Raw genomic sequence first — 19,222 nt, forward strand, 5'->3', positions numbered from 1 at the left:
TGAAGTTTAAAAATCCAGTTTTATTCATGGTTATTTATTAATTATCATTAATTTCCGTCACTCCTCTTTCTCAAGTAACAAACATTAACTAATTAAGGAAAGAAAGGTTTTATTTAATCAAAATGGAAGAAACACATTGGTAGGTATTATACATTGGTAGGTATTATACTTCCTAATCAAATGCAGCACACACACCGATCTCTCTGTTAGAAAAGTGCTAACAAAAATGTGGATTGTAATTTCATTGTCATCACAGAAACATGTGTGTTTGGAAAACTGCTCACAAGAGTTTGGTTTTGCTTCTAAAAAGAACACCCATTTTTAACACGGTTTAATGAAAGTCCTACTTGTATGAACTAATGGTACAGAGAGCTGTTCAGGGCTACATTGGTCTCATATTTCATGCCTCCTATGCTGTGTAGTTCTTGTCTAGATCCTTCAGCAGCTTCTCTCCAGTCATCTTCACCTGCAGATACAGAGATATAATGAGGATATACAATGGGCTAGCTAATAAGAGGCATCAGTACTTTGTAACTTGTGAATGGCGGGCTCAATGACAAGTTATGAAAGGTCATCAATAATGAGAGGGAAAGAAATTATGTCTCAGCTCATTAGATATTCCTTTTAGGTGACATTGTTTGTTCATGTTTCTTTAAGTAGTTGATGTGATATGTTGTAACTTGTGATGTTAACAGCCTTGCTGCCAGGAAGCCTAACAGTCGTGCATTTAAAATACTTGACCGGGGAATAAGACTAGTGTATGCTGTAGTAGAAACAGATAAAGTGAGGTACGGATGGTGTATTCGCCTTTTCACTCCACACTTTTGCCCCTCGTTATTTATACAGTCAGCCTTAACTCATAGAACAAAAAGTTTCCAGTATGTCCAGTGTCTTACCCAGAGAGGCCATTTCTATATTGGCAGGCTTCATAGCCATAATTCACCACCTATATAGCTCCACCAGAACAGCTGCAGCAGTGGGAAATGGAGGATAGATGGGGCGCAGGGTGCAGGATGCTAAAAAACATCCAGTCGGGCAGCCCTATGACAAGGGAAGCTGGAAGGCTGCATGTCCAGTGGATAGTGCATTGGCATGGGAGTTAGAAAACCCTAGTTCTGTTCCTGGCTCAGGCTGCTGGGTGACCTTGACTGAATCATTTCATTCTCTGTGTCTCTTTTGCGCTCCCATGCTTTGTCCATTTAGGAGTTAACTCATTGGGGCAGAGGCTTGTGTTTGTAGCACAATGGGGCCTTGATCTCACCCGGGGCCCCTAGGCACTACTGTGATATAAATAATAATCCCGTGAAATAACCTTTGAAAACGATACGAGTTCTGCATGTTCTGGGCTTGTCGTTTTTGGCCCTCTGTATGAGGCTATCAACGCATACGAGTGAAACACAAGCAATGTACCTAGAGTATCAGAGCATAGGACTCAGCGGAGGGATTGTCTGCGCGGCCTTGCAATTTGCACTATGGGGGAGTGAATTGCAGCGTGTACTTGCATGCTGCCCTGCAGCTCCCCGCTGTGGATGTTGCTGCAGCAAACTCGTTCCCATGAACATAACCCTCTTTCAAACATGACTAGGTAATACAAACCTAGGTACTTATGCTCTAATAAATTGGTTAGTCTCTAAGGTGCCACAAGTACTCCTTTTCTTTTTGCGAATACAGACTAACACGGCTGTTACTCTGAAACTAGGTACCATTGCATCAGCAGTGTCAACAAGGGGCAGTTACAATGCATGCTACAATTCACACCCCCGTAGTCCGAACTGTGGGTCCGTATAGACATAGCCTAAGTGAGGGATTCTGAGGATATCGTAGACTGCTGCAGCTACCCTCGCATAGGCCAAATTCTGCCCTCAGTTCCACCTGTAAAAACCAACTAAAACCAGGGAGATTATACAGGTGTGACTGGGACAGAGTTTGACCCAATGTTTTTTGTCTTACCTGGCTGGTGTCTCTTCTCTGTGTACCTACAGTGATATGTTTTATAGTTGTATATGCAATTTTTCATCTCTTATTTTACGTGTAGCATGCGGGTCCATTTTCTACATGCATAGTCAAATTCAGTCAGATAATTTCAACGAGGTATAATATGCACTGTATAATAAAATGCAAGGAATCAAGTTATAATAATATTCATGTCTATTAAAATGTGTGGTTAACCATCTCTGGCCAGTTTTGCCACTCCATTACTCCAGTTTTAGGCCATTGTAGTCTCTGTGAGTACAACTGCCCATACCAGGCCCCCTCTCTATTAGATCCTTCCTCTGACTTCACCACCATGTCTGTCAGCATAGGGGGGCCTGCAAGCCAGCCTCTGCCTGCATTTTGATAGAAGCCAGAATCAGGGATGTGAGAACTTCCACACTGCACTGCCCTTCTGCCTGCAGGTTTCCTGCCATATGCCCATCTGCATCAGGCAGACAGAATTTTGCCCTAAGCTTCTTACACTTCAACGGGTACAAAACATTTGTCTGATTCAAATTGTATAAACAACAAAGTGGACTTCTGATCATGTTGTAAAGTGGGGGTGGGGGGAAAATGTCCTGTCAAAACCTATGTGCCAAATTATAGACCTATAAAAATAGAAGCCTATAATGGAAGCACTATGTAAACTCTGATATCATATTGTATTTATAGTGTGCATAGATTACATAGGAACACCATATTAAAAAGGTATAATATATAGATGGAGAAGGATTAAATCAGCAGCCAGGAATAGAGAGCAAGGATATAAATTCATCAGTAGATTCTGATTTCATCTTAACAAACCATGAACAAAATTTGAGTTGTATTAGATATTCCTGAAGAGGCATTAATATTGCCGTCCAGGGGGCTTGCTTTCTTTTTAAATACTAAATAGAGATGCACCAACCATTTTCAAATGATAGTGAGAATGACATTGCTGATTTATCCCTGGTGTTGGTTTATTGTCATTTCATTTTACTTAGACAGTCCTATCCATTTTATTTCAATTATTTTTCTCTCCAATGCTCAAACATCCTACTTGGTGATGATACAGAAACCTGAAGCCACTACTTTGCTGATGACCTAAAAACTTTATATTAGAAACACTCTTCTCCCAGCTGCTTGTGAAAGGCAGAATAACGTCTTGATCCTGCAAGGCCCTTTCTTTATTCTCATACTCACATGAGTAGCCCTGTTGAAAGCTAATGAAACTGTTCACTTGAGTAAGCGCTGCATGATCGTTCCTATTATGAACTAAAGAATAGTTCATATTCTTCAACAGGCTGTGGATCAGGCCCTTATAGAACTTATCTGTGGATTTCTAAACATTCATTTAGGGTCCCATCACCCCATGGTATGTAAGTATCATCATCCTCTTGCAGATGGCACAGAAAGGTGAAGTGACTTGCCCAAGGTCACACAGCAAGTCAATGGCAGAGCCAAGGAGAAAGGTCCAGTAGTCCTGTTTCCTCTGCCATCACCATTAAACTTACTTCTCCCTATAAAACAAGTGTTATATAGACATTAAATAGATTAGATTGACTCACTCACTGGGAAGTTCACTGACTGTGAAATTAGTAAATTACCTAGGCCCAAAGAATTTAGAAAAACAATATAATCCTGGGGGTGCTGAAATAATTAATTTGCTAATCAGCTACACCTTGCTTTTTTAATTTGCAAATAGGACTCTGGTTTGTTGCCTATTTCAGCCACCTCAGAAAGAACAATATTTCAGGAAGCATGCCACCTTCTCTCAGAGTACTACTGTCTATGTGTATTCTGCACCACAGGATTGGCCAGTTCTTAATATATATAGGTTATGCTGTCCAGTGCAAACGAAACTGACCCTGTGATCCAACCTCACAAATGTTGCCAGGACATTTGTGAAACTAGGTTTAGAAAAAAAAAGCTTCTGAATTTTAATAATTTTCTGTTTTGTGCTGTTTGTCGCCTTGTGTCACTTTGTTGTTGCCATTTGCATTAAATCATCTCAAATGCAGAGTTTGCCAGAAACGACAATTAATATGGAGAAGGGGGAAAGTATTACCATCTATTATTTGCCATAACATGAATTTAAACCAGGAAGTCAAATGATAAAATATGTGGTGAAGGAGGGAGGGAGAGGAGTACCCAAATGAGTAATAGCCTTGGGCTTCTGAGCCTGAACTTAATGTGCTAAGTAAATCCCTGAGGTTAAAAAAGTATGAAAATTGTTGCAGCTTAGGGAGATATATTTTAACTTTGCAAAAGGTCCCTGCAAATCCACCACCAGACTTTTAGATGGATACAAATATAGAATATACACAAATACAGTTTGTTGGTGTGTGTGTGTATATATATATATGGCACTCAAAATTCTATTAACCCAGGGTGAGTTTTGGGGGTTTTTTTTGGATAGATGAGTAAAATACACAGTAATGGCTTTTATTAATACAGTAAGGGTGAATGAGTAGATATTATGCCTGAATAGGTAAATTTTCATTACTATATCGTCTGGGAGTATAGCTAATATAAAGTATGTTTATCCATATGTGTACATAAGTGGGTGAGGGGGAGTGCGCACACATAATACATACTGTAAAGTTAAAAGCAAGTTAATGCTTATGTTCCTGAATAAGGGTTAGGGTTTGCAATGCCATCTCTAAGCAAAATATAAACATCTTTAAAAATTAAATTTGAAAAAGGAAAAGCTTCCCAAGTTTAGTGTAAATTAACCGTAGCCACTTCATGACACTGCAAACAAGGTCTGGTTAGGGAAAAGGCTTTGCAGTCTAAACATATTTACCCAGTATGTCAGGCTATAGTTCAGTTGCACCAGTTTGAAGCCTACAGTCAGATTGTTACATTTGTGTAGGTAGATTGAAAGATAATTGATGCCTTTGTGTGGTGCATTTATGCCCGGCTCCAACTCTTTCTCTTGAAAACTCTGTCTTCCTATTGAGTTGACCATGCTGCTGAATTTATGAAGAGAGATGTTTTAGCAGAAATCCCCCTGAGTCTGCCATCAGTCCTAAATCCCCAGCCTGCTCTCCCTGGGAGACCTCATGACACCGAGCATGCCAAAACAGCTTCCTTTTGCCTATGCATTAGCAATTTATTTTACCTTTTTGACATCTCTCACACATAAAACCGTAAGAGAGAAATAAAATATCTGTCTCTGGGCGAAAATAAAGCTTTGCCTCCCTCCTGATCTATAGGATATAAAATAAAGCCATGGCTTTGATAGTGGCTTTTCCTTATGCTGGAGTTGCTTTTGCATACACGGAGACAATGAAGATGAATGAGCTGGGATTCGCTGCATCCTCGTGGGGTTTGTTTCACCCCCTTTTTTTTTTAATGGTCTTTCTTCCCCCACCGCTCACACCCTCTTTACTTGTTTCTTTTATTTGTCTTTTAGCTGCCTTTTCTTTAAAAAAAAAACTTTTAATTTTCACACACACACTGGTTTTCCTTCTAGCAATCAGGTCTCACTCGCAAACACATTCACACACACACACAGTTGTTCTCTCTCACCCATTTGCTACAGTTGTTTGTGAACTACTGGCTTTGGTCAAGAGAAAGAAACAACCCAGGGGTAGACAAGAGTCCTGGGCACTGAGGTACGATTAAAAATGAACCTACAGAAAAAGCTGCCCTGTCTCTCAGCAATTTCCTTGTATTCTGCAGCACTTGGGTGAACCAGTGTGTTCCTGTTGTTGTTTTTTCTTCACGGGGACAAGCAGAGAAAGGCAGCTTCAGATTTCACCCTGTGCTTTCTGCAAGCCCAGTTCTGAAGTGCTAAGGATTTGTCAGCCAGCAGGAATGAGCTGACAGGCGATGGACTTCTGCTCTCTCTCCCTCGCTCATTCTCTTTCCTTTCCTCTCCCTTGGAAGGAGGCTGATTCGGCCTGATACTTGTGTGTGTTTGTTTGCCTCTCTCTCTCTGCCTTTTCCCAAGCAAGCTGCGGCCTGAGAGAGAGGAGAGAGTTCTCCCTTCAGGGCTGGCTCTTTCGTGATTCCCCCTTTCTGATGCTTTCCCTTCCTTGCCTTCAGTCACCACTCGGGCACACACTCTTTGGACTGGTAATTATTTATTAGTTCTGTTCCCCCATAAACAATGCATGAGCTTGGAATGTAAGCGACACCATTTAGCGACGTGCCATGAAATCCAGGCAGGGGTAATCAAGATGGGAAGGAGCAGACCAAAAAAAAAAATCCCAGAAACTTCTCTGAGAGGCGCTTCTTCCCACCCCAGCTGCAACCGTGCTGGGGGTGGACTTTCCTGACACATCTCAACACTGTTTACCCTTCTGATCGATTCAAGTGTTTCAGAGTAAACTTGGGACCGCTAATACATCATTTAAAGATCTTGTTCCGGGCTCCTTAAAACCAACCTTGCAGGGCCCCTAGTGATGGATCTGGGCCAGGAATGGTTTGTTGTACTGGGGAGTTATCCAGGCTTAATTACATCTTAACTGAAATATTGGTTTAGTGCATTAGTCATCGATATAACAATCAGCCACATGCACCGTTTCCAAGACCCTTCCGGTGGGGAAAGTTTCTGTGCAAGAAGGTTTATGGGTTAGGGCCGCCGGGAAAAGTTATCCAGTGCCTGGGGATCCAGGTAACAAGCAGCTACTGGACAAGAGAGTAACTTTGACTTGTGAAAATATAGACTTAAGGCTTTCTAAACTGCGGGGTTGCGTAGTCTCGAGATAATACCTGGCTTTGAGTTCATATCTCCCCCTCCCATCCCCTGCAAATCCGCTCCTTCCTTGGGTGGGGCAGGGGGTGTTCGGGCAGCTCAGTGTGACCCCCTGGGCCGATGACAGGGAAACGGGGAGGCTTCTGCGGGTGGGAAGCTTAAGTTTTGGGTTTTTTTTAGAGAACGGGCATGAAACACCCACAAAGGAAAGGGCAAGACGCAAGTCAGGTTAAGGAGGATGGAAAGCAGCATCTCGCAGCCCAGTGCCCCGGCAAGGATCCCCCTCTGCAGAGTCCAGGATTATGGGTGAACTGTCGCAAATTATTCCAACGTGGCTTCGATATTCTTTGTCTGGATTGTATTGCCTCTCCTCGGTATTACTGTTCATTTCTCCCCACCCCACGCAAAACAAACCAACAAACAAAAACCCCTTACATTTGGAAATCTAAGACTCCCCTGTTGCCTTTTGATCAGCTATCCAGCTCCGGCAAACTGTAACAGGAAACTGACAAAGACCCTGGATAAATTCATGTTAGTTCCCCAGATCCAGGTGTGTTCTCTTGCATTGTTTAGAGTTTAAAAGCGGTGGCTTGTTGGCGCATATTAAAAAGGGGGGGAAGAAACATTTAATTGAATCTAATTGCTTAAATCTCTCCAAGGGGGTTCAAGCAAAGAAGCCGAGGGTGAGGGTGCAGTGTAGAAGCCAATTACGTCGGTTGTTGGCCTTTTCTTCTTGTCTCCCCGCTCCGCACACTACTGCAGGGGGGGAGGGGAGGTAGGGAATTCGGACAATGATGCGGAGATTCAGTTGGATTATTGGCTTTTGGGAGTGAAAGAACAGCTGTTCCAATGACAAGGCTACAGGGGACAGATCTATAAGATCCATCGAATTTCTTAGCCCTGGTGTGCTGCAGAGTTGGAAAGTCGGGGGGAAATGGTGGGCTGAGTTGGGTGTGTAGTCAATATCTGGCCCTGGCAGATGTCTAGGGCTCCCAAAGTTTCAGGGAGGATCCCACACCACTTACAACACTGTGAAGACAAATCCTGCTAGAACTTAATTTTGTCTCTAAGAGCCAGGGGAGGTAGAACTGGAGGAGTTTGTGTTGTCGCTTCCACGTCCAAGGGATATATTCACGTGCCAAAAATTGTCCCCTGCTTCCTTGGGTTGGGCCCACTGGACGGTTTCCTTCCCCCAAATGGCACATGAAATTCACCTATTGCAAGTACTTTTGTTTAAGCAGTCTGCGTTGGGGAAAAATCAGCCCCTGGACACAAATTGCATTTGAAAGGGGCATTTAAACCTCTATCTCGGGCATTAATCGGAGACATCTATTGCCACCGATTTCCTTTAATGTTGTAATATGATTTGTCAAGGAGTTGCCCCCTGTCTTTTTTTAAAAAAGAAAGCTGGCTACAAGCAGAGATCAGCTGTGTCAGGAAGAGGAGTCAGACTCATTGCGTTCATTTTGTTTTTTATTTGGTTCTACTGAGAAACGTAGCATTTAAAACTTTTCATGTGTATATACCCATTTTAATATCCACTACATTGCTGGTTATTGCAGTGATCTGAGAAGTAAATCTGATTATTGACGACGATGGGACAAACAGTAGTGTGCCAATGCTCTCCAGCGATAGACACCTGTCCATTTGGCCAGTGACTTTCCCTAAGTGATCTTCCAAACTGTGTGCAGGCTGAATACAGAACAGAATAACAACGGTGTATAGATCGCCTGGGCACCAGATTTCTCAATACACCCAATCCTACCAAAACCCTGAACCGAAGAAACAAGAAATCGACTGTACTTTCAGGATGCTCTGGTTGGTCCATTGGTCTTGAAGGCATCAAAGAACTGGCTTCTTCTCCATGGGCAAGTTCAACCCATAGACATTAAATAGGAAAATAACAAACAAAAATGTTTTTTTCTAATTGCCCTGAGACTTAACATAAAGAGAAAAGGAAAGAAACCAGACCCGTAGGGGGGAGAGGACGTTCAACGACAGGTTTTGCCAACAATAGTGGCTCAAAACTAAAGGCCGGGAAAGGGGAGGATAAAGGTGACTGTCAGAGCAGTATCCCTGTGATCAGCTAGTAAAATATTCTTTGGCAAATAATTGAATTGCCAGTTTGCATTAGCAAGAGGAAGAGGGCGAGGAGAGGGAACGTTTCTGCTCTATTCACTTGTAGTGGGTGAATCGTGTTCAAACCTTAAAAGTGCAGGCTGTCCTCTTTCGGAGTGAGCCCCGAAACAAAAGGCTTGAAAAGGGAAAGAAAGGAAGCTCAGGTAATCTTGGCTTGCTCGCTGTTGATTAGAAATAGTTAGCATGGGCTAGCATGACACTAGCAGACAGAGATCTAGGCGGGGTGGGGAGGAGAGAGGGAGGTTTTTGCTTTCTCCCCCACCCCCAGTCGCTTGGTATCTCTCCAGCTATCAGCAGTGATTTGGTAACTCTGTGCCCATTACCTGAAGGAGGAAAGCCAATTACCGGGCGGATTAATTACTGGGAGAGTGCAAGCCTCGTGTGGTGGGGTTTGTCTCGTTTCTAGGAGAGTGTCTCCCGACTGAGCCAGCCGGAGGAAAGGACCTGGTAAATGTCCCCCAGCAGTGAAAGTGCAGAAGAGATCTCCCTGGCCAGCTCCAGGCGAGCTGTTGCTGTCTTGTTGCGTTTGGTCCCAGCCCCTGGGAGGTTTTTTTTCAAGTGAGAGGTGATGTAGTCGCACTCAGCTGATCAAAGCTGCGCTGGGTCCGGACTAATATTTCTCACTTTATTACGAAGTGTCACTCAGGGCCGTTGCATGCCTGAAGATCAGAACAGTCCCCCAAACAGCATAACCTAGGCAGCGATGTGGGATCACCGAGGTTAATGTCACGTGCATCCCGGGAACAATCCGTCTCCTTTTCCTGTATGCACCGCTGCAAACTTTCAACTTGAACTTTTCAACTCAGCCTTTCTTTGGCTTGGTTTAAATGTTACAAAGCCAAAAGGGGGGAAAGAGGGCAAGCAAATCACTTAGCCCCCGCGGCAAGGGCTGCGGGAGAAAGGAGCCGAGCCGGAGTCCACCACTGCCCTAAGCACAGAAAGGAAACGCTTTCCCTTGATCCGTTTCCCGGGAATATTCCGCCTGCAGCCCTCTGTATATTTACAGATCAAGGCAACGCGTCCCGATTTTAAAGGAAGTTTCTTCACTGATCGAGCTTTTAAAATCCGACAGAACAGCAAATGTGTCAAACCTTGGGTGCCCCGCAAAACTATCCTGTGGGTACCTCTAACCGCCTGTTAGAATAACTCAAACGGCAAGACTCTCCAATGCCTTCTGTCTGGAGTTTTGCAATTCCTGCTGAGCGCAGTTGCTAGTCTACACAAGTCTAGGCTGAGTCTATAGAGAGGATGGGGAGACTATAATATTTGTACAACACTAGTGCCCCATAAAGGAGAGAGATAAATCCCATTACCGAGCGCAGTGATGTAGAAAGACGGATGATAAGCAGGGCGAGGTTTAACTAAAAGAACGGGAAAGACACCAACAAAACGCAGGTCCAGACCCAGCCGAAAGGGAGGACCTGGCTTTTGGCTTGTCCTAAACGTCAAATAGAATTTAAATGGATTTTACCTCATTTTTGTTTCCCCTTTTTAAAACTGGGAGAACATTAAAAATAGTCACAATGAGTGAGTTTGTGTTCAAGTGTGGGGATAGTCCCCCACGTTCCAACAATAAATACGTGATACAGGAGTGTGTGTGTGTGTGACATACACACACGCGCGCGCACACACTTCAATTTCCTTCCTATCTCATAAGCGAATTGCAATCTGTTTTTTTTTAATAATAAAAACGAGAATGAAAACAAAGCTTGATGAAACTGGGGGGGGGTGGATCCTCGTCCAAGAAGTCAGTGAAGATCCCCCCCCCCAGTTATACTGTTCTGTGTAAAACTCCCCTAGATTTGTAGAATATTTATTCATCTCTCACCGACAAACTTCAGTGCTGACTTTCCAGCTCATTGCTTACATCTTCCCGATTACAAGCCAGTCTCTCTCATCATCACACCAATTCTATCGAGCAGCGTGTCAATATCATCCGAGTGAATGTACCTTTCTTGCCCTCCAAAAGAACAAAGAGAGGAGGTGGGGCAGAGAACCCACCTGACAAAAGGGGGGACACAAGTCGGGGTTCCAAGAGGGGTAAGTGGGGAGAGGGAACGAGTCAGAAAGGGACACCTTGAGTCAGCTGTTACAACTGGGGATTTGAACTCTTTGTGCAGAAACCTGTCCGGCCGTGTCTCTGCCAGTGAGAGAAGTGATGTGTCTTTCCTCCTAGACAGCCATAGATTGGTGAGTGACATCGGTTTGGTTAGTCGGTGCAAAAGAGGGGTTGGGGGGTTGGGTTGATTTGAGCGTTTTGTCTTGGTTTTATTTTTTGCTCACTGCGACGTAAATACGATGTAAATAATAGCCCTGACATTTTCGATGGATGGCTGAGGACATTCAAATCACAACCCTCCCTCTCCGAGTTGGCTGGGCACTCCAGGGAATAGGGCCGTAAATGCAGCTGGCCTGGGTCACTAAACGTCTTCCCCTGCAATGCAAGCCTGGGGCAGGAAAGGCTCCCTGGAGCCAGCTGCTGATCCCACTTCCCAGAGAAGGGATTACGGACTCCTTCAGTGTGAACGGCTCCTAGGGAAAGACCTGGGAGAATCTTCCCCACTCCGCTTCCCCTTTGGCACTCCACGCTTACCTGGAACAATCCCTTCCTGTGTCTTTAGCAGAGTTAGCTAGATTGGGACAGGACACGGGCTAGAATTATCCAGAAACAGGTATGGACTGTCCCTGCTCCGGATTGCAGGATATCTTCTCAAAGGATGAATCAAACAACGCACAGGGAATGGGAAGCTAAGGAACTGTTTTGTCTTTTGTCCAAGCCAAACTCCAGACCCGAAGTCTGTCTGTAGGATCTGGAGCGGTGTGAGGGTTTTTTGCTTTTTGTTTTAACCCGCATAGAGTTCCTCCCAGTACATCACGTTAATGACCCGCTACAGCAAGTGGCCTGTAAAGCAGGAAGCAAACTCTGTGCCTTTTAGAATTATTCGCCCCAGCCAGAAAATGGCTTGCCAGGAAATCATGACAATAAATCAATGTTCCTTTCAAAATGTATCTGATCAAAAGGCAGGTTTGCTTTAGCGGTTTGGCGCTGGAAGTGTGGTGCTTTCCAAGCCAGTGCTCCAGTCTCCTAAAATCATTAGGGGGAAAACAGTGAAAGCAGGTTGTAATCTCTCTGTGGGCACTTCAGTAGTTCCCAGTCATGACCTGGGTCCCTCCTCTCAGAGTCCTGCATCCTGGGCAGGCCCGCTTCACTGCACATTTTACAAAACTCACTCCAGATCCAGGACTGTGTTGTGAACCAGGGGGATTCGTTCCCACAATGAAACGACACTGACTTCCCATAGAATGATGTGGCCTTTGCAAAGCCGGTTCCTATCTAACTGCCGCGGGAGGAAACCCATCTTAATTTAACTGGAGAGAATTGTGTGTGTGTTCAGTACAAAATGTCTAGTCTGAGCAAGGTGGGTGGAAAGGGAACACAAATGTTGTTGGTTGAAAGGCAAAAACCAAATGGCACTGAAGGACGGGATTGGTGCACAAACAGCGAATAAGGAGTGATGCTCCCGGGCATCTGAATGCAAATGTATTTAAGCAAATGCCAGTACATCTAACATGCCAGTTGGAGTGCCAAACATTTTATATGATCAGATGACTTTATTAATCTTCCTTGCAAACTCCTGGGCTTCAGTTTCCACAGCGAGGCATCACAACCGACCCTCTCCTGATTTATCAGGGTAGAACCCTAATAGTTTTCGTTTAAAGAAACAAAGAATTCTTATTGTTCTCTGTCTGGTTTTGGGAGAAGGTATTTTTCAGTTTGGAGTAGAAGAGGCAAACTACATCCAGGGATTATTTGTGTTAGAAGAGTCTGGGGTCTCCCCCTACATTTAAAACAAGTGGAAAGTTGTTTAAACAGACATAGTGAATCCCACCTTAGTCAGCCTTTACGGAAAGAGGGAGAAACCCTGCCCTGGCAGAGTGTCAGATCCATTGTCTTTGGGTTCATTTTGCAGGGGCTTCCTGTTTAAGGTCCATTTCAGCAAGGGTCCCTGGGTACCTTTCCCCTGACAAACTCTTCGGAGGCGGGGTTTCTACCACCGCTGTGTGTATATATACGCCTATAATCTACAACCACCGCTGTGTGTTTATATACACGTATAATCTCTCTCTATTTCTCACCAGATGCTTTTGCTAACGCCTTAAAAAACACGCGCACCATGGAAAGATGATGTGCATAAGATGCTCATCTTCTCTCTCTTATTCATCCCTGACCAACACATGTCACTTGGGGGCCGGCAGTCAAAGGGAAGAGGTCCCTTGATAGCTGAGTACAGCTGTCGCCTTATAGGGTCTATAGGACCATGGCCATCCCAGACATCCCTTCCCTCTGTTTTACATGAGAAGAAGCCCATATGCAGGGCGAAAAGGGGGTTGAGGATGTGGAAAGGGAGCGGCGGGGGCTTTGTGGATGGATGTATTGATTCCAGGGTTTAACGTTTTACCAATAAACTCGGAGAGGATGGAAACCAGCAAGCTCAGGGAGGGCGGCTGGGAGAGAGAGCCCGGGCGCTTTGGGTCCCATCCGGCAGACACGGGTGTGTGTTTCTGTGTGTGTCAGGCCAACTGAGCCGTGCCCGGCTTTAAAGCTCCAGTTCCCACAACGCTGGCAAAGGAGGAGGAGTTGGAGTGGGGTGGAGAGGTCTTCAGTTTGCAGTCCAAGCGCTGGGTCCTTGGGCTGCAGCCGGAGCTGAGAAATGGAGCAGCTGCCGGGGTTTAAACAAACAAATAAAGACAGGAGATCGGTATCGAAAAGGGGCTTTGTGCCCGCCTGGATCTGTTTGAGAGCCGCCCCTTATATACCTATATATAACCACTTCGTCTCCAGTGGTTTCCCCCTCAGGCTTTATTCGGTCTGTGTAGCTTAAACCAGAACGTTATCCCAACTGTTTGCTTCTCGGTGTGAACGTCCAATAGGCTTCAGCCATCCGGAGGGGAACAGAGTGGATGGAATTCGCTGCTGGGCGACAGGATGAGCAGAATTGGGGTTGATGTTTTTAATGATGAGGGAAAAATTGATATGAACTAAACTGAAGTGAGGCGAGTTAGGAATATGACGAAACCGTAACGTAGTTTCGCGAAAGGGAAGTCTTTAGCCCCGCTTTTAGTCCACTTTGATTCGAAGGGACAGCCGCTGAGCTAGCAGGGGATGAATCCGAGTTCTGATCTACAACTCAATCCGAAGTTAAAGTTGGAGTGTTCTCTTCGGATGCGTTTTACCACAAATTGCCTTCCTGCAAATAGCCCATATTTTTAAAACTTCCCTAAACGGAATGATGGACTATTAGAATTATTTTCAAGAAAAACACAGCGAGGTTTGGTTTAAATGGTTTTCTCCAGCCTTTAAACCGTTAACGTTTAAAAAAAAATAAAGGGATCGCCTTTCTTTGCTAATTAACATTCAGTCAAAACCGCTAGTTAGCAAGAAAAGAATTAAGAAGGGGAGGAGACTTTGTTACAGAAATGTATTTGGGAATCCGAGCAGGATACATTATAATAAAATTTATATTGGAAGAATTTTTTTTTCTTCTAGGGGGACAGTTTTTCAATCATCAACAAGTTCAAACTTCATCAACTGCATGGTAAACCTTTCTCAAGACTTTACACATCAATTTCCAAATAAAGGCCATTTCTGACGCAGTTGTCATATATTTACATTATCCCCATACAATATTATCTCACAAGACAAACGTAAATGCAAAACCCAAAGAGAAACCAAATATTTTCCTAACTGATCAGTCATTAGCCAAATCCCTTTAAGATAACATCGAATTAATTTTTATTTGCAAAGAGGTTCATTAAATAAACTGCGTTTATCATTTGATTCCAATTTTATATTACAAATGCTGGAAATTAATCATTTCGGAGTAGTTGATTTTTTTAAAAATATCCCAACATGAATATTAAAGAACATGAATAAATACATATACTCTGTTGAAAACCGGGAAAATATTAGTTTATATCGGATCTAAGGTATATGAGTTCTCTGTCCAGGTTTAAGCCTTCTGAAAACTCATAAAGCTCTGTCTATAAATTAAGGGGCACCTTAGTTCTTGTCCACCCAAAAGTTCATACAAAATATCCTTTTCTCTAGCAGAATGGAGTGTTCCATAAAGCCAATAAACAATATGATGTGGCTCAGACAGCAGGAGAGTTTTCACACTTTTCTTTTTCCTTTCCCAAAAGATGGGTCTTCGGGGGGGTTTTTTCTGGTCATAAATAAAGCAAAATGTTCTAAACTGTGTTTACTCAAAGGCAATTACCGTCTGCTGTGTAAAAACTCAACCTTGCTTTCCTGAAAACTGTCTTCCATTTATTAGCCCCTAAACTTTCTTCTCTTTGCATGTCTTGTAAAGATTACTAATTTGTCCTTCTTTGAGTCAGTAAAATTATTAGCAAAGGTCATTACATTAAATCAGGACACTTGGCTGTAACCTCCTATCCATAAAGATGCCCTGCTCAACAACAACCATAACAAGACCCCAATATTTAAATTATATTTATACAGGCACAGTTCACCTCTTGAGCTAGAAAAAAATATATATTACCTACCAGTCAGTTTTATCACTCTCTCTGTGTGTCTCTCTGCTGGGCACACCTTGTGAGCTATCGCTCATAAACCACTACAGCCACTCCTGTTCCTTAGCCATCTCTTCCCCCAAAGTGCACTTCAGGTGCCTTACCAAATAATCATTGAAAAGAAAAGAAAAAAAAAAAAAGAAAAGAAAATGTGGCCTTACCTAACAATTTTGACAATGGGTCGCTTCCTCTTATTCTCTATAAATGGGTCTCACTGTACCATCCCAGCTTGGGAAGGATGCTTAATGGGTTGCTGAGGTGGGAGGAGGGCAGCGGGACGGCGATTGGCTGGCCGCGGCCGTGACGTGGGAGATCGGTGCATAAGGCTCTGGCTCCTAGGCTGCCGGGAACATGCAGTCCAGCGAGAAGCTGCCTGGAGCGGGGATCGGAGCCGCGCAGAGAGCGACACGCACACGCCAGCCGGGAGAGGGAGGCTCGCCTCTTCAAAGACCTTTCTTTTTCTTAACCAGAGCCTCCGGCCCTGCAGACCCGCCTCTTCGCCCGCCGGTTGGAACACCTCGCCGAGCGCCGCGCAGAAGACTGTCAAGAGAGCAAAACAAAACAAAAAAACAAACAAACAAAAAACCAAAAGCCAAACAAACAAAAAGCCAACAACAACAAAACTAACCCACCACCGCCACCACAACAAAAAGCATGCAATGCACTGTTGTCTCTGCATGGACAAGGCTAGGAGTTTTGACTAGTGGACTAGACAAATAAACAGGGGTAGGTAAACCTGTCTTGCTGAAATATACAAGGGGGCGTTTGAACTTGTGTCAAGAAGACTGTAGCCACATCCAGCGAGAGGAGATACATCTGGCTGATTTATAGTATGAAAATATATCTGTCTATATAACAACAAGCATCTCCCCCCTCCCTCCCTCTCCGGGGCGGCATCCATGACAGATTAGGGCAATGAGACTAGGTTAGGATCCAAAGCTCCTTTTGATTATTTTATTTTTTTGTTCCTTCCTTTTGATTTCTCGTTGGGAAAAGCAGATGCACTTTGACTCCTGACTGCTCTACCTCAGACCTGAGAAAACTCATCGCATTTGTTTTTTAATTATTAATTATTATTATTATTATTTTGATGCGCGTTGATCTGTGTTATTGTTGGTTTTTTATTATTAATAATTATTATTTTATTGGCCGGGATTCTGCTGTTGTATTGAAAAGCTGGGCTGTCGGTGTTTTTGTTTTTGTTTCTTTTCTTTGGGGATTTGTGTATCCCTGCTAGGACATTTGAAAGAAGATTTTCTCCCTCCCTTTCCCCCTTTTGTTTCCCCCCTTTTCTCCTGCAAGGCTTTTAAAACACACACAAAAACCGACGCTGGTGTAATCTCTTCTTTTTTTAATTTTTTTTTTTTTTTTTGCTTGACATCTGGGAGCCAACCCCCCCCACTCTCAAAATAACCAAAGACAATGGTGCACTGTGCCGGCTGCAAACGGCCCATCTTGGACCGGTTTTTGTTGAATGTACTGGACAGGGCTTGGCATGTGAAGTGTGTTCAGTGCTGTGAATGTAAATGCAATTTGACAGAGAAATGCTTTTCCAGAGAAGGCAAGCTTTACTGCAAAAACGACTTCTTTCGGTAAGTACCGGACTCCCCCGCCGGAAGCCGTGGCTCACAATTCTCCTTTTTAACCCATTTTTTTTAATAGGAGCGATGCTTTTTTATTATTTTTATTATTTTTGTATTCCCCGTCCTGGGCCTCTCCCCAGCGCGCACACACAAATATCCTTCAGCTCTCTTGCTCAAGGTGATGTCGTGGGAAGGGTGCAAAAGGAGGGAGGGCCTTTGGGTTTGTTGCAGTGTTACCCGGAGAGGGCGGGCATGAGTTTGCCTTGGCAAAGGGGAAATGTCCGAGGGAGAGGAGGAGAGAAAGGCGGCTGGGGTCACCTCTTCGGCTGTCCAGCGCCCCGGGGAGCGGGGAGGTTATCGCGGATCGTTGGCGTGTGTCCGTCAAGGGCCGGGCCCCTGGGCGCAGAGCAGGGAAAAAAACTTCCGTTCCAAAGTTCGCTTTGAACTAGTGACTTCTTGGGTGCGCCTTAAAAGGCCTGATTCCTGAGAGACACCCCCGCCCCCCCGCCTTGTATCTACCCCCGGTCCCCCTCTCCTCCCCCAGAAAATATAAGTAAGAGAAACGATCCAGGTTCTGAGGTTTCTTTTGGGCCGTCTCTTTCTGTGCCCATTTCAAAGGCGGGGGCTGGTGAGACTGAGAGGGACTAGAACTGGCTTCTTCCTCTGGGAAAAAAAAACACCCCAGTCTCTAGCGTGTAATGCCAGCCCAGTGGGTGCAGAGTCTGGTCTGGGTTAAATCAGCCACCAAAGGACGATTCTCTGCCGCAAGCCGGGTGCTCACCTCCCTCGGTTACACTTCAGAGAGAATTATAGGGTTTAGAAGATCTAGCCCCCCCCGCCGCCCCCCTGCAGTTTCATAACATTTTACAACTTCCCAGAGAATTTGTTGTTGTTTATTTGGGGGGAAAGGGAGGTAATTCATATTATTTAGTCTATCTGCAAATGTTAGAATCACCAGGCTATATTGTATTGTGATCCTAGACCCAACAGGAACGATTATCCAATGAAACATCCTCCCCCATCTTTAAAACAAATCTAAGAATGGCGTAGCCCCCATGTATTTAACAATATTTCCCTGGGGCTTACGAGGGGCATTAAAATGATCGTTGGCCAGAGGTGTACATCGTTATCCTTAAAATAAGATCATGTACGTGATCTCTTCCTTGCCCTACGTTGCCAGTCTTGGGGTGAAATCCTGGCCCTATGGAAATCAATGGGAGTTTGCCATTGAGTTCTTTGGAGCACTGGGAGTTGAAAGGCCCAGATAAAATGCAGTTTTCGCTGCTGCCAGGCAAAGTGCAAGTCTTTAAAAAAAGTCCCTAAAATACGGAAGAGACAACAATCTTCCCCGCGTTTTTCCCCGCCAACTGAAGGGCATTATATTGAGGAAAAGCTAATATCACAAGCGCAATTATTTGTATATTTGAGAGACTTTTTAAAAACAAATCACACTCTCTTCGGCTGGATTTAACTTTGATAATAAGAGGAAAAGGCAGCGCTCTGCTTTGAGAGTTTGATGCCCTCCTTATCAGTGAGGACGTTACTTAAACGATATTACAGGAAGAATGCAGTATCCGCCTCGATTACGATTTTTTTTAACAGCCACGCGATCTACAGTAGAAAGATCCACCACCACACCCCCCCCCCGTCCCTTAAAAGTTTGTCTGGAGAACCTTGTGCCCCTGTTTGCAGCCCCTGTGTATTCAGAATTGATCATTCAATAGGAAATAACACATTTGCTATCTGAGGCTCTCGGGCAAAGCTAGAACTGGGGGAAGTCTGCGTGGAGGCTGCCGCGTTAAAGCTGTCTGCGGTTTTTAGTCAATATGTGATAACTGGATTTGAATAATAAACGTGTTTCTCCAAGAGGAAGCTGCCTGTATACAAACAAATCCCCCTCTTACCCCACCCCCGACGCAGCAGATGTACCAATCCACATCCCACCCTGTATCCCTGTCAGAAAAACACTTCACAACCACCTCCCTTCCCCACCCCACCCCCCTCCAGCATCCACGGCTCTGGGATGAGAGCACCCCCCAAAACCGAGGTGATTATAGTGGATCCAGCTGCCACGCTGCAGAGAAGCAATACCAGGGTTTCAACTTCCCGGGTCTTGCCTGGGACAGTCCACACTGACTTGTTGGCGAGATAGAGCCCGGCCCACGGAAATTGACTCGCTCCGCAAAATTTGATTCTCTTGCAAAAATCTGCTAATTCTTTAAATTGTCCTTGGGGTCTTTTCCCCCCT

The 19,222-nt window shown here is 44.5% G+C and overlaps 1 protein-coding gene and 1 long non-coding RNA gene across 3 annotated transcripts in view; one reads left to right on the plus strand and one right to left on the minus strand.

Moving 5' to 3' along the window:
- On the minus strand, positions 1-16,095 carry LOC140899511 (uncharacterized). The gene is made up of 2 exons (XR_012155357.1): positions 15,365-16,095; positions 1-466 (listed from the first exon to the last, which is right to left on the minus strand). It is a non-coding gene; the product is annotated as an uncharacterized LOC140899511 (long non-coding RNA).
- The window catches only part of LHX1 (LIM homeobox 1), a 17,132-nt gene continuing 13,665 nt past the window's right edge, over positions 15,756-19,222 (plus strand). For both annotated transcript variants that reach the window (XM_073315140.2, XM_073315141.2), the window contains exon 1: positions 15,756-16,983. In XM_073315140.2, the coding sequence (XP_073171241.1) occupies positions 16,814-16,983 (170 nt within the window). In that variant the 5' untranslated portion in view covers positions 15,756-16,813. The remainder of the gene's footprint in view (positions 16,984-19,222) is intronic.

The sequence above is a fragment of the Lepidochelys kempii genome, chromosome 17, assembly GCF_965140285.1.
Source record: "Lepidochelys kempii isolate rLepKem1 chromosome 17, rLepKem1.hap1, whole genome shotgun sequence".
NCBI classification, from domain to species: Eukaryota; Metazoa; Chordata; order Testudines; family Cheloniidae; genus Lepidochelys; species Lepidochelys kempii.